The sequence below is a fragment of the Loxodonta africana genome, chromosome 19, assembly GCF_030014295.1.
Source record: "Loxodonta africana isolate mLoxAfr1 chromosome 19, mLoxAfr1.hap2, whole genome shotgun sequence".
NCBI classification, from domain to species: domain Eukaryota; kingdom Metazoa; phylum Chordata; class Mammalia; order Proboscidea; family Elephantidae; genus Loxodonta; species Loxodonta africana.
The window spans coordinates 9,056,657-9,072,671 of NC_087360.1; the positions used below are offsets into that span (position 1 = coordinate 9,056,657).

The 16,015-nt window shown below is 40.9% G+C and overlaps 1 protein-coding gene across 2 annotated transcripts in view; it reads right to left on the reverse strand.

Moving 5' to 3' along the window:
- The window catches only part of PPTC7 (protein phosphatase targeting COQ7), a 42,985-nt gene that overhangs the window by 6,846 nt on the left and 20,124 nt on the right, over positions 1–16,015 (reverse strand). For both annotated transcript variants that reach the window (XM_003420306.4, XM_023539292.2), the window contains exons 2-5: positions 12,542–12,721; positions 7,279–7,477; positions 1,916–2,039; positions 177–306 (exon numbers count right to left, since the gene is read on the reverse strand). In XM_003420306.4, coding sequence (XP_003420354.1) covers positions 177–306; positions 1,916–2,039; positions 7,279–7,477; positions 12,542–12,721 — 633 coding nt within the window. The remainder of the gene's footprint in view (positions 1–176; positions 307–1,915; positions 2,040–7,278; positions 7,478–12,541; positions 12,722–16,015) is intronic.

Here is a 16,015-nt window from a genome sequence, read left to right on the forward strand (position 1 = left end):
AGGGTTAAGGCCTGCTGACCTTGGTCAAAGACAAAGGCTATAAGCCAGGAGGCTGGGATAGGACACTGATACAATGTCACCCCAACACTCTAGCATACCTCACACCTCCCTGCTCAGATGCTCCCATTCCACCATGTCCCAGATTAGTCCCTATGATCTTCGCGAAGAATGCTTACCTCTCACATTCAATCCGTTGTCACAAGCAAACTGTGCAAATGGTGACATGTAATTTGGGTCATAGGCCAGCTCATGAGCTTGTTCAGCAATGCTTCTTGCAGTCTGCTGTATGCTCTCATAATTGGAATTCTAAGATGAAAGAATGAGAGAATTGTTTTTTACTGGAATTACCTCATGATTCCTGCATGCAAATATGCTTCTCACAAATACCACTTTTTAAGTCAGTAACATTTATCTAACCACATTTTCCACCATTTAAGTTTTATTCTAGCTTAAGAAAACAATAAAAGGTTATACCTTGACTAAAATAAAGGAGCCCACCAGTGCTGCCTGCGCAAGATGTCAATCAGAAAGTTCTCTGCTAGGGTGGCTTTGTACCCTGAGGTTTGAATTTTCATTTTTGCTTTTTTTCCCACTTGAGATTCTTAAGGCAGTTTTGCTAAAATGGGATGGACTGAAAATATGGATTTGATAACATTTCAAAAATGACCTCAAAAGTTTCCCTGCTCGAGAATGTATTCCCCTGCCAACTATGCTTTGTTCTCCTAGTAAGAGCCAACAGCTGCCCTACTGAAAAAACCTTTAGGATTTTCTATCATGATGAAAGATTCCTGTCTAGCTGTATAATCTTGAGCCATACCTTTATCATTGCTGCTTTCAATTCCTCATCTGTAAAATGGGGACGGGAAAACGAGGCCCATTTTGGCTTTAACATTCTGTGGTTCTAAACCGTTTCAGTGTAAATAATATAGGTCTCTGTTTCGATGCCATCTCTTGAAAGAGGCGTTCTCTGACTAATCCATCTCAAATAGTGGCCCCCTCTATTGTCTGTTCCTTTACCCTCCTTGATTTTTCTTCCTATTACTGACCACCAGCACTGTATCATATATTCTCTGTGTTGTTTTTCTTCACTAGAGACTAACCTCCATGAAGGAAGGGATGATGTCTTTTCTGCTAACCACTGTCAGCACACATAGCACAGTGCCTGCTACATGTAAGCATCTAATGGTTACTGAACACTGTACACCAGGCACGGTGCTGAGATTTCATATGCCTGGCCTTAGATAATCCTCACTAAAACGCTGTATAATAGGATCTTTATTACCTCTCATTTTACAGGGAAGAAAAACATTGCTTAGAAAGTTTAAAAAACTTGCCTAAAATCATACTGGTCAGTGGAAAAGACACTTACGAGAAAAGATTAATTTTTCCAGAGTTTATATTTTTACAAAGCCAGAGGACTATGGAAAGACTGGTTTTCACTTCCTTCCACTCTCTGTGTGGGACAAGTCTGGAAGGCTTCGTTGACTGGTGACAGCTCAGATCACATCCAGGTTCTGGGCTGCCTGCTGCCCTTGGATGGCTCTGGTATGACTATTTCCTGTCTTTCCCAGCATCAACACCTGCTGGGTTTGTTATAGGAATAAAAGGGAAAAAGAAACCAGGAGCCAACACCATGAAAATAATAAAACCAAAAATGTCCTCATCTGGACTTTTCTCAGCTTTACTGCCCTACTACATGCTTGTATGAGAAGCCTCTTTTCTACCTCCAAGTTCTCCAACTGTGAATAGTTCCATTTATAATTGCTTGAAAGATCAGAACTACTATTATTTTCCTAAAGTTCAAAAAACATTCCTTTCTAACACTACCAAAATGGACAATGCAACTCAATCAATAAAACTCAGCCACTCGAGGAGGGCCACTCTGTTTCCAAGGGCAAACCTTTGAGTTAATTACCTTTAACTTTTTAAGTTCCTGAAGGATCATGTAATCAGGCATGTTGTCGAACAGTCCATCTGTCGCCGTCAGGATAATGTCTCCTAATTGGACATCAAAAGATGTGCTGTCAGCAGCATCCGGGCTGTGAAAAGGACAGAGGAGGACCAGAGTTAAGAAAACCTCTTACAGATACACTTCAAAGTTTCCTACAGGCACTCTATGCAATGCCGTAAAGCTTCTTCAGGAAAAAGGAATTTATGCTAGTGGTGCTCACAATAAGAAATGGAGTGGATAATAAAAACCCGTAACTTCTAGGTTAAATTTCTAGGTTAAGATTCCTAAACATGGAAAATTTCACTGAAATCTGACAACTATTTCAAAAGCATAACACATCCTACCAAGACACACTGAGTCTGATGACTAGTCACACATGGTTCAGAAAGGAGGACAGGTTCTGAGTCAGACAGTAACATGCCTCTAAAATCCGAGTGGAAAGAAGTCTTTGTTTCCTAATTCTTCAGAGCCAAATTCCATCCTCTCTTACTCAGGCTCACTCATCAGTTTCACGGCCAGCTAGAATCTGGCTCTCGGGAGGCTCCGTTAGGGTAAGAAGGGGATGCTGAATACCCAGGAAAAGAAAGGTGCACAGAGATCCTGTAAAAGCCACTTTAATTTAAAACCCTACAATGGTTTTGCCATAGTAAGGCCCATGTGTCTCCCAGTGCTCACACACTGCTTGTCATTCACAAGGTATTTATTTATTAGTGTGTCTGGCACATAGTAGGCCTTTAAGAAATATCTGTTGAATGTATAAATAATGAAGAAACAAAGTGACACTCCAAATCAAGAAAAAAAAAAACCTTCAATATATTGCTAAGTGAGGAAAGCAAGGTGCAGTGTGTACAGGATGCAGCCATTTTTGTAAAAAGGAGGAGAGATACACAGATGCAGATGCAAGGACTAGATCTGGAAGGATTCAGAGACACTGCTAACATGGCTGCCTCTGAGGAGAGAAATGGGCGGCTGGGGGCAGGCGTAGGTGGTAGATTTATCACCGTGTATCTTCCAGTGCAAAATTTTCAGAGAGACAGATGGTAGGTTTTTCCTCTGATGATGCCTGATGAAATAGACCTAAGAACCCAGGTGGGGAGAAAAGACCACACATTCAAAGAGCTGATGGTCCCTCTGAGGCTGGTTCTCCACCACTTCAGGAGACCAGCGCTACTGCTTCCTGGCCTCCAAGGTGATAGAATGGCGATATCTGAAAATCCATCTTAACCTGGAAACCTCTCCCCCAACCCCAACTGAGGGAACAACAGCCAGGAAAACAATTCAGACACTGATCCGGGAGAGCGGGGGACATAACGGGTGTAGAACCAAAGGACCCTAAGCTTGACAGAAAAACCCAGAAAAACGTGTAAGCAGCATGATGTAACATTTGTAAAGAAAAAACATTAAAACAAAAACACAAAAAACCTACACGTGCTGGTGATTTACATGAAATACGATGAGAAAATGTCTGGTTCGTCTTCTCTTCATGGAGGAAAGAAGTTCTAAAAGCTCTGTGATGCACTTTGGCAAGGAATAAACTTTCAGTTACACATTTATACAATAAATATGTTGTCAAAACAGCTACCAAGGGAACATCTATTATTTAAGGTTAAAATGATACAGATAGACCAAAACCCAAACCCAAACCCACTGCTGTCAAGTTGATTCTGACTCATAGCGATCCTATAGGACAGAGTAGAACTGCCCGATAGAGTTTCCAAGAAGCGCCTGGCGGATTCGAACCGCTGACCTCTTGGTTAGCAGCCATAGTACTTGACCACTACGCCACCAAGGTTTCCTTATAGATAGAAGGGACCCATAATAACCATGGTGAGTGGGGAGGGGGGGTTAAAAAAAAAAAAAAGGTTGTAAAACTGGTAGAAAACAGGTCGATTCCTTCCAAGGAATAAAGAGAACAATGCAAGACATTTCACATTTGCTCAGTCTCTGGAAACTGATCAGATTCTAGAAGTTTAGATTAATAAGCAGGTTGGCACTGGAGTTCGGTTTTATGCTGAGGTTTCTTTTCCCCGGGAGTGTCCTTTGCTATTCTGCCTGTGAGAGACTTGCTACCATTGGACAGTTTGTCCTCTTTTTCTAACCCTCCCGCCCGGGAGCTTGGTGTTCTGCCAGCTGCAGCTCTGCCCATCTTGATTGAACATACTGTGCTGCTGGGAAGTTTTGACTGCACCGAAACACGAGCCGAAATCACATGCTAGCCAGCCACCTCTGGGCTCCGAGGAACGCCATCTTCACCTGGGGACAGGCTGGGCAGAAGGCGTCCCTAAGCAGACTGTCTCCAAAAGCAACGTGTGAGATACAGCAGCAGCACCGTTCTGGCACTCAGAAGCCCAAGCAAGAACGCCAAATGAATAAAGATTAAAGCACCTGAAGATTAAACCCCAAAACTGTTAGCTGAGCTTAATATCTACTGAGGCCTTGGGGTTCTGAGTTCTCCCCACTCCATTACAGTTAAAATGAACATGTATTACAGTCAACTGAACAAATCATCTATAGTCAAATACTCTTCCAAATATGGTAATCTGTCTAAATCTGAAAGTAAAAGTGCTTGGCTCTCTCCAAGAGTCACCGACAAGCTTTAGATGGGCAATTCTTAATTACATGATCATTCCAGTTTAAAAGATGGCAATAGTAACTGTTTTATTTTAGTTTGGACTTAAGATTTGGTTTAATAAGAGCCATTAAGTAGTGACATCATGCACTTGCTAGAGTATATCTATTGTTATAAAATGTTCATTACCATATTTTTTTAGAAATGATGTATGCCTTCTACGTTTGTCAACCACTTCCTCCTCCCTGCAAGGTATTTTCATAAGCACGTTATGCTAATTTTTAAAATAATATTTATTGTGCTTTAAGTGAAAGTTTACAAATCAAGTCAGTCTCTCTCACAAAAACCCATATACACCTTGTTACACACTCCCAATTACTCTCTCCCTAATGGGACAGCCTGCTCTCTCCCTCCGCTCTCACTTTTCGTGTCCATTTCACCAGCTTCTAATCCCCTCCACCGTCTCATGTCCCCTCCAGGGAGGAGATGCCAACATAGTCTCAAGTGTCTACCTGATCCAAGAAGCTCACTCCTCATCAGCATCCCTCTCCAACCCATTGTCCAGTCCAATCCTTGTCTGAAGAGTTGGCTTCAGGAATGGTTCCCGTCCTGGTCCAACAGAAGGTTTGGGGGCCATGACCACCAGGGTCCTTCCAGTCTCAGTCAGATCATTAAGTCTGGTCTTTTTATGAGAATTTGGGGTCTGCATCCCACTGCTCTCCTCCTCCCTCAGGGGTTCTCTGTTGTGTTCCCTGTCAGTGCAGTCATCGGTTGTAGCCGGGCACCATCTAGTTTTTCTGGTCTCAGGATGATGTAGTCTCTGGTTCATGTGGCCCTTTCTGTCTCTTAGGCTCATAATCACCTTGTGTCCTTGGTGTTCTTCATTCTCCTTTGATCCAGGTGGGTTGAGACCAATTGATGCATCTTAGATGGCTGCTTGCTAGCGTTTAAGACCCCAGATGCCCCTCTTCAAAGTGGGATGCAGAAGTTTTCTTAATAGATTTTATTATGCCAATTGATTTAGATGTCCCCTAAAACCATGGTCCCCAGACCCCTGCCCCTGCTATGCTGGCCTTCGAAGCATTCAGTTTATTCAGGAAACTTCTTTACTTTTGGTTTAATCCAATTGTCCTGACCTCCCCTGTATTGTGTGCCGTCTTTCCCTTCACCTAAAGTAGTTTATGCTAATTTTTTTACAGTGACATGTAAAAAAAAAATTTTTTTTTTTGGCATAGCTGCCCTCATGAAAATATCTCACGGGGGAAGGAGTGGTTGGTAGAAGGTGCAAACATTTGCATAAAAATATGGTACTCATTTAACAAACATTTATGAATTGCCAACAATGTCTGTGCCAGGTCCTGCCTACCCCACTGTACCTACGGGGGAGCAGAGGGGACCTGTGGATAAGCCACATGCTACTCACAATGGTGCTAAGGGCAGATTACCTGTCACTGCAAAGTGGTTAAGTGGCAGTAAAATTTGAGGCTGTCTTAACCTTACTCTGTACACTCGTATTAGAAAACACTGCAAAAATTATTTTCTGCTATGTACATTCTCAACAACAAAAAATGTAAGTAAATAAATACTAAAAATTAACTGAAAAAAGTACCAATTGTCTTAGAAGGTTCTTGTCTTAAAAATGAACTGTGAGAAGCCATCAGGAGTCAAAGAGAACAGCGCAACAGCATCATCACAGAAGAACTCTGGGGGCCAAGATAGCTGACTAGGTAGAAGCTACCTCAGATCCCTCTTGCAACAAAGACTCGGAAAAACAAGTGAATCGATCACATACATGACAATCTACGAACCCTGAACATCAAACACAGATCTAAAGAGTTGACCTGAGTGACAGAGACTGAGAACAAACAACCACGGGGAAGCAGCGACTGTTTTTGGAGCCAGGAGCCAGTGTCCCAGTCAGGAAACCTTGGTGCCGGGCTTTGGACTGGGCGCAGGGGAGCTGAGCACGGCATCCTGAGATGGCACAAACACGGCACGCAGCCCTAGCCCCAAGAAGTGACCTTGGGGGAAGCCCAGCCAGTGCACGCAGAAGAAGAAATCTGAGATCACATTTGATTCCCTTTCCTGCCCCTTAACTCTGCCTTGACATGTTTGGCATGGACTGCAAGCTCTAGCTGATGCCTGTAACAGGACGCCCTGAGAATCCGGAAGCTATTGGGACAAACAAATCAGGTTGTCTGTGTTTGTGCTCTTTCCTGACAAAGTCTGCAAAATCTCGTACAGGCACTGGAACGCATGAACAACTCATTTCTCCAGCACACCTAACCACATACAATTCTATGTACTACTACATGGTGTTGGTATGAAAAACTGTATCTGGCTATCCTCTAAGCTTGAAGTAGCATTTTCACAGTCTTATCCAATTATCGGGTGTTAATCAGAATTTGATTTGGTTCTAATATAAAGTTTAAGCAAAACGTTCTCAGTGGGTCTTTTTGTCTCACCAACCAACCCACCGACCCACCAACCCAACCAACCCACCAACCAACCAACCTGTTGCTGTCAAGTCGATTCCAACCTGTAAGACAGAGTAGAACTCCCGCATAGAGTTTCCAAGGAGTACCTGGTAGATTCGAACTGCTGACCTTTTGGTTAGCAGCTGTAGCACTTAACCACTATGCCACCAGGGATTCTACATGAAAATGGAAAATGCTTACCCCCACCATACTTATGGGGGAGCAGAGCGGGCCTGGGGATGAGCAACATGCTACTCACAATCGTGTTGAGGGGAGATTACCTGTCACTCAAGACGACGCCCTCAGCTTCAGGTGGTGCAATGGAGAGCTGGAACGGAGTGTTGAAGTAATGTTGCTGCTCATCTGACCGATGCACGACTTGGCCACCCCGGACAACCAGGAAGCCCGAATCGCCCAGGTTTGCTGTGTGTAGGCGGTGGCTAGTTCTGTCCAGCACCACGATGCAGGCAGTGCTGCTACCTAGGGACCCAAATGATTTCCATCAATTTTTCTCTTCCTAGGCTGCCTCTATATACCTACTTTTATCACATAGTCCCTGGGAACAACATGCCTTTATTTGAACCTCCTTTGCCTCAACAGGACCTTTCTAAGATATGCTCCAGAATCCTATGAATGTCAAAAGTAACCTGATCAGGGTCAGCATGGTGGGGTAAGAAAAAAGGATTTTTTACATTATACACAGTAAGTAGGCCAATGGTGATCTGAATTCTTCCATTTGCAGAGATAGAAAACAATAAAAATGGCTGGTCTTTAACCACACTATTTTTTTTTTTCCAACAGTGTGATTATCTATGCCAAATGCTCAAAAGCTCTGCATGTTGTTGAAATATTAAATTTTAATATTTAAATGCCAGTACAAGAACGTTACATTTTCCTGACATTTCTCATTAGTCATTGGCAGGAAGCCTTCTCCATGAAATTCATTAACATTTAAGACGGGGCACATAAGTAAAATTTTAAGCTGGATTTCCACCTGTTGAGGTCATGAAGAACTTTTATTGGAGACTCCTAAATGACTCACAAGGAAGGAACAAGACCAACTGTCCCAGGTAGCTTGGGAAACCAACCTGCTCACCTTACGGGGACCACTAACGTTCCGAGGGGAGAGCGCCACGTTCTGAGCAGTACCCAAGATGCATCTGTGCACCTCTGCTGCATACGGCGCACACAGCCTTCCCCAGATAGAAAGTCTGGTAATGCTAGTACAGATCCATTAATAAAACTTAAACCTGTACTGTACCAACAAAAAAATGGCAAAAGAGGAAAACAGGCAGTTCGTCAAGAAATAAATGATCACCTCACTAGTAACTATTTTTGCCTATTAGTTTAACAAGAGGTCAAAAGAAGACAATGCCGGGGATGGCAAGAGTGTAGGAAACCACACTCACTCTCATTACCTGGAGGAGAGAGTACAATTAAACGACCTTTCTGAAAGGTGATATAGCCCTGAAAAATGTGCGTAACCGTTGATCTATCAATTCCACTAGTGAGAATTTATTCTGAGAAAGTCATTGGAGATGCAAACAAGACTTAAAATACTTTTTTAAGATCAGGAAAAACTGGAAAGCACCTAAACATCTAAAATGAGGGAACTAGTTAAATAAATCACATTCCATCCATAGAATGGAAGGATGTACGGTCTCCCTGGAGTCAGCCTGCCTGTGTCTGGATCCTGGCTCTGCCACTTACCAGTGGAGTGACCTGGGACAAATGACTTAACCTCTCTGTACCTCAGCCTCCTCATCTATAAAAATAGGAGTAATAGTAACTACTTCATAGAATTGTTTGTAAGGATTAAATGAGTGAAACCATGTCAAATACTTAAAACATATAGTGTTAGCTATTTAATAGCCATCAAAATTATGTTCAAGAAATATATTTGAAAAGAAAATTAAAAGGAAACAAGTAGATTAGAAACTAGTACTGAAGTGTCCTTAAAAAAAAAAAAAGTGTAAACAAAACTTAAAGAATGTACACCAAAAAGAATGAAATTTATTAAAAAAAAAAAAAAAGGCAATAGTTGGTAAAGTCCAAAGTGTTAAGATGATAGTTACAAAATAAAAAAAAAACCAAGCTGGGGAACCAGCTGTGTTAAATCCCAGCTCCATCATTTTCCAACTTGTGAGACATAACAAAACAGGGGACATCAAAGTCCCTACTGCAAGGGGCTGTTGTGAGCACACAGTAAAAACTCAATATAGTATAACTTGCAGAAGCTGTAACCTGTGTAAGGTAGAAACCTGTCAGAGAAAGGAAACTCAAATATATTCCACTAAAAGAGAGTGAGAGAAAAATGGTAAGCTGTACCCTGTCAGAGGCGGAAAACTTGGGAGACCAGGAAAACAAGGCAGTCCCATCGAGTTCTGGCTCTCACAGGTTACACTATACCTGTTATCATTATTCTGTGTATAAACATACACAAAAACAAATCTGGGAGCATAAACCACTAAAATATTAAAAGTTTTATTAGAGGGATTATGGGTAACTTAATTTTTTGCTGTTAATTTTTCCTTCATGAAAATGCATAACTTCATGCTAAGACATCTTCTATTAATGATTCTTCTATTTGTTCGATGTCAAAGAAAACAACAGGCACCATAACTAACTGCAGTGCCGTCAGATAACCCACTTTACCACAATTAGAGCTAAGATCGCCAATTACCTTTCCTTCCTAACCCAATGCAAAAAAACTCCAATCATTTATCATTAACACAATCACCATGCAAAAGATCTTCTCCATGCTGATGGGATTATATTCTAGAGAATGAAAAATGACAGATAATAGCACAGCCTTGAAAATTTTGCTGCAGGAAGGACTTGTGGTGACTCATTAGTACTCACTGACAACCTAGGCTATCATTTTGTTACCCCTGTGGTAGTAAACAGCTGAGTTAGAACCAAAATGGTCCTCCTGACGAAGCTTTATTATCCAACAGAGCACCAAACGAATCCAAGACAAGCCTTACAGAATCACCTGGACTTGGGATGTACACCCCTCCGTTGCTTCCTCAAATTACTGATGGATGCATACGGCTCAGGGCCCGAACGCCTAATACTGGGAAAGAAGAGCTCATCACTCTTATGTGTTTGAGGGGAACAAGCAGGCAAAGAGGAGGAAGAAGAAAAGAGGGGGCTGAGAACGACAGTGTTGGTGCACAAAGGACTGACTGATTCGGGCAGGTACCAGGCAAATCCCTGATACTAACATGGAAATATTTGTATCACTCAGTCCCTTGTTTTGTAAACTACTATCAAGTCTTTTGTGCAGGAAACAGAGAAAGGGATAGCTCATTAAGACTGACACCTCAAATTCTTAAGATATGTTGAATTCAGTTTCCACATTCACTTAAGGGTATCTGAGGCAGTATTTGTCAGCAATTAGCCTGTGATGCCAACCCAGGCCCATGAGCAGCTGGAAATTCTCAAAAAAAAAAAAAAAAACTCCACGGTCACAGCTATCAGCTTGTCCTTTGTATTAAAATGGCTTTGTTGGCTTTTTAGTAATTGCTAGATTAAAAAAGTATATATGTAATATGCACACACAGTAAAACCTGTGAAAGCTGGACCTGTATAAGGTACAAACCTGTCAGAGAAGGAAAACTCAAATATTTTCCACCAACAGAGAGCGATACGAAAGTAGAAAGACCGCACCCTGGCAAAGGTGGAAAACTTTCAAGACCCAGAAAAACAAGGCAGTCCCATCGAGTTCTGGCTCTCACAGGTTTCACTGTATGTAATATATATAATCTAATTTTATAAAGTTATCATTATTTACAATTATTTCTAACTAAGGTTCAATAAAACTCAGCAGCCTGTGTTTGCCAAAATATGCTTGATTTTAAGATGTACAGATTGGGTGAGAGGGGTATGTACGTGTCAAAATGGTAACAAATGATTATTTCAATGTGTCTTTTAGGAGAAAAAAGTATTTATAATACCCAATATAAGAGAACTTCTAATATGTCCTTAAATTTATTTTCTTATGATCTCCCAGTCAAATAAGGCTGAACAGGAAGTGAAATGGGAATAAGAGAAAAAACATATCAAAAACAAGGCTTTAAAGTGCAAAAAAACAGGGTACTTTTGTTAACTGGTTATTCCAAGGCAGAGTCCTCCTGGAAACGTGCCAAGAGTTAGCCCCCTGGGATCTGTTTCTCTGGGTGCTTTCCTTTTAATATATGAAGCGGGGGGTCAGAGGTTAAGTGGTTTTCCCAAAGTCATATAGCCTGTTGACAAAGAGGTGCTAGAAATAGAATCTAGTATGTTTAACTGTGCCAGGCCAGCTCCAAATTACGTGTCCAAAATAGGGGACTAAGACAAAGCAGTATACCGAAACCACAAGACAAGATTTCTCTTCAGTTAGAAGGAAAACAAGCTGGTTAATCACAGCACCGGACAAGACAGAAGACAGCCGTGTGGTGAAAAGAACCCCTTCTTACAAAATGATTTAAAATTGAAGGCAAAATTCTACAATATGGAGGGATCCACTAACAAAGAACAGAGGCTGATTTTTGCAGTGGATGGTGCCTGGGAGGAAGGACTTCTAGTAACCAGGAAGATGCTGGCAATTAGCAGAAACTTAATGACACCCTTTCTGAGATCCTGCTTACAAGGCTGGGTAAGTTGTTGGGAAAGCTTCCAGGAAATAATTTAACAAACACAGCTTGGCCAAAGGATGCTCCATTAGCATACCAGATCAGCATTATGCATTTGGCTTTAAGTTTTCTAATACAAGATTAACAGATACCTGTTTTGTGCCACGCTATTCTGCAAACTGTTGTTAGCAGACCCTGGGTACGTATTTGCACACAGGAGCGGGTAACCTCCCACTCTGAACTCCTGGCAGGTAATCAGCTGAATTTTAAATACCCAGCCCCCAAGTCCTTCCCTCCTCCCTCAGAAATAATCTCTATCCTGAATTTTAGATTCCTTTGCTTTTTCTTTCATATTTTAGAATCCCTAAACAATACATTTAAAATTTTTTGTTTCTGGACTTGAAATATATGTAATCATATTGTTAAGTGGTATTCTGCAATTTCCTTTTTTCTCTTAATAATATGTTCTTGAATGTTGCAGGCCACTTTAAGTCATTCTTTTCCACGATGCATCTTCTGACTATTGATGTACTTTCAGACTGTTCTCAGTTTTCTGTATTAGTGACAATGTTGCTATGAACATTCCTGCACCTAAGACCGGCAAGTTTCTCTAGCCTAGGGTATATGCCTAGAAGAACTATTGAGGTATACCATATGTCCTGTTTATTCAGTAATACCAAATTGTTTTCCAAAGTGGCTGTACCTATTTACATTCCTACCAAGCAGTGTTAAGTATTTTGGTTGGTCTATAGCTTCTCTATCAAACTCTGTTTTGTGGGATGAGCCTCAGGAAAAAGTTAGGCTCGTGAGTCATTTTCTTTATTCTTAACCATCTACTGGATAGTAGCTGTTCTTTCCAACATTTAAATCTGTTTCTATCTACTAAATTCAAACAAACTGAGAGAACTACAATAGGCGATCTACTTACCAAGCAAAGGTACTTTATTTTGCAGCAGCTCACAGTAGCTTGTGGTGAGAATTCCAATGGGATTACTCGGTACAAACCGTCCTTCTTTTACTAAACGCTCACATGTTCGCATTAAAGTCCCTGAGAACTGAGACGGGTCAACTCCATAGTCTCTCCATCCTCCTACACCATCTGCAACCCCTTAAAAAAAAAAAAAAAAAATTAAAGAACATTCTTACCAACTTATCAGGAATTCTTTCCCATTTCCTCCTAACAGTTAATTTTAGTATATACTAATCATCCTGAGTTGGAATCAACTCAATGGCAACTGGTTTGTTTTTTGGTTTCTTAGCACACATATTTGCCCTGAAATCCAGAATAAAAAGCCCTCAGGTTTAACGCACTAAAAGGCCTTGAATAAACATTTTGAGCTACCACAGGGTGGCACTGCGTACCAGCCATGAGTTCAGTTTCAGCAGGATTGTCATTTTTGTATAGGAGTATTTGTGCTAATAATACTTTATTGTATTTTATAATAAAGAATGAAAACTGATAAAAAGTGCTGATGCTACTGATAATACAACTGAGTCAGAGCTGGAAATCATTAAGAACACCAACCCTCTGCAAAGCACCAAGTAGCTGTTCTTTCCAACATTTAAGTCTGTTTCTATCTACTAAATTCATACAAACTGAGAAAACTACAATGTCAGGTATGTATATTATAGAGGCTTTAAATGACCATATATAAACCTTTCTGGAAGTATATATAAAAAATATTAACAGTAGTTGGTTGGGAAATAAGGGACTGCAAAGAATTAATGAACAAAGGGTTTTTCTTTCACCTTTCTATACTGTTTAAATTTTATCATGAGCATATATTAATTCTATAATTAAAATGTTAATTAGGGGTTTCATAATATTTAAGGTTTTCTGAGAACTGACATGTACTCTTCCCCATATACACATTCATGTTGTTTGTACACTCAACTTTCACACGCATTTTTTAAGAATGTATCTGGTACAAAAGTAGGATATATATATATATATATATATATATATATATATATATATATATACATACATATATGTCTCCCTGAAAAAATGGCTTAATGTATAATGGACACAGGGAACCCTATTATCCTGGTGATGCCAGTTATCAAACAGAAAGGGAACACATTCTGAAAAAGTGAGAGGAAATAGAATTGGAAGATAGTAAAAAGGGTGACAAAGAACATCACTGTGAGGCAGTGGCTTTCCCCATCTTACATGACCAACCAATCAATAGGATTTCACTTCGGGGCAATTTCAAATTAGCTGACTAAACAACATGGTGTCCGGGATCTGTTTCAAGTAACTCGGGGTGGGAATGATGGGGGAGTAGATGAAACAAGACTGGCCATGAATGGCTAATTGTTGAAGTTGTATAATGAGTAAGCTCATCTCTACTTTGGTATATATTTGAAATTTTCCATAATACAAAGTTTAAATAACAACAACAATAACAAAGCAGAGGTGGAGAGGGAATAAGTACCACTTTTTAGTTTGTTTTTCAAGCAGTTATGAGATTTGAGAAACTCTTAAGAGGATTTAAGACAAATTAGTAGGGGCTTCTTTTTTTTTTTCTTTTTTGAATGCTGAGTTTTTTTGTTTTTTAACAATTTTTATTGTGCTTCAAGTGAAAGTTTACAAATCAAGTCAATCTCTCACACAAAAACTTATATACACCTTGCTACATACTCCCAGTTACTCTCCCCCTAATGAGACAGCCCGCTCTCTCCCTCCGCTCTCTCTCTTCGTATCCATTTCGCCAGCTTCTAACACCCTCTACCCTCCCCTCCAGGCAGGAGATGCCAACATAGTGTCAAGTGTCCACCTGATCCAAGAAGCTCACTCCTCACCAGCATCCCTCTCCAACCCATTGTAGTAGGGGCTTCTTTTGAGGAATTCTTTTTCACTTGGGTTAAGAGTTCACCATGAATTTAAAAGCAATAATTTATGTTAAAACACAGAATGCAATTATAAACTCTTTGCAGTGAAATCTGATGAATCATTCTTTTCAAACTACTGCCTGCTCCAGGAAGGAACTTCTTAACCAGTCTCTGATCCAACAGCCACAATTAACTTTAAATCAAATCAGTTTCATCTACAAATGCCCTTCACAAGAAAACCATTAAAATCTGAGATAATGTGGCGAGTCAATCCTGGCACCCACTAAATAATCTGTCAGCAAGTTACGGAGCCTGACCTGATCCTGCCCTGCAACATTAATCAGATTTCTCCCAGAATAGAGTGAAACCTTTCAGGCACCTGTTTGCTTTTTACATGGAAAAGGGATCCCAGGCCAAACTCCACTGGTCAAATCTCCTTAGGAGAAAGAAAGATTCGAAAAGCATATAAACTCCTCAATAAGGCTGTAATTACAAAGAACAAGTGATATAATGTGAACAGTCATGCTTGAGATTACAATCGGGCTGAAACCAGAATAACCCTACCTCTCGTACATTTGAAACCCAGTTGTATGCATATTAGGCAGTTATGCTACAAGGAAATTAATATGTTCTCCATTGCGCAAGCAAAAAAGAGAGATAGTACCTTTTAAAAAGTGGAATTAATCCAAGGGAAATTTCACTCAGAATATATTTCAAAGGGAAAGAAAACAATGTTAAAGGAGAGATTGCATAAGATCCCAAGATACCAGCACAGCAGCTACCAAAAAACTAAGGACAAGAATATCCCTGAGAGCAAATGCAGGCCACAAGTACAATTCCACACCGTACACTGGGGTAGGAAACAGCACGGACAGGGACCGGGCCTGCCTTCCAGATGCGCACCGTCTACTGGGGAGCTAGATTACTCACACGGGAACTAGGCAAAGGGCTCCAGTAAATGCTGCTACAGGAGGGTCAAGAGGAGGGTTTGATGCTTAGCGGGCACTGGGAGAATGGAGAAAGCCTTCTCAGAGGAAGTGACATTCAGGTTAGGCCCTGGAGGGCAAGTCAGAGTTCCCTAGACAGGGAAGGAAGGGTAATGGTAGACAATCAGGTGTGGCTGGGGCTTGGGTGAGTGGAGAGAAGTTGAAAAATGCTGGGCAGGAGCTGGAGTTGTGAAGGGTCCAGAATGCCAGTCTATAGATTTTATGCTATAGACCTGTACGGTCCAATAGGGAAGCCACCAGCCCCATGTAGTTGTTCAGCCTGAAATGAGGCTAGTACTAATTGAGAAGTGTTAAGTGTGGAGTCCCTGGTTGGAGCAAATGGCTAACATGCTCGCTGTTTACAGGAAGAATGGATGTTCAAGACCACCCAGAGAGAGGCACCTTAAAAGAAAGCCCTGGCGATCTACTTCCGAAAAATTAGCCACTGAAAACCCTATGGAGCATAGTTCTACTCTGACATGTGTGAGTCACCATGAGTTGGAACTGACTTGACGGCAACTGGGTTTTTTGTTGTTGTTAAGTATAAAGTACATATTGGATTCCAAAAACTTAGTACAAAA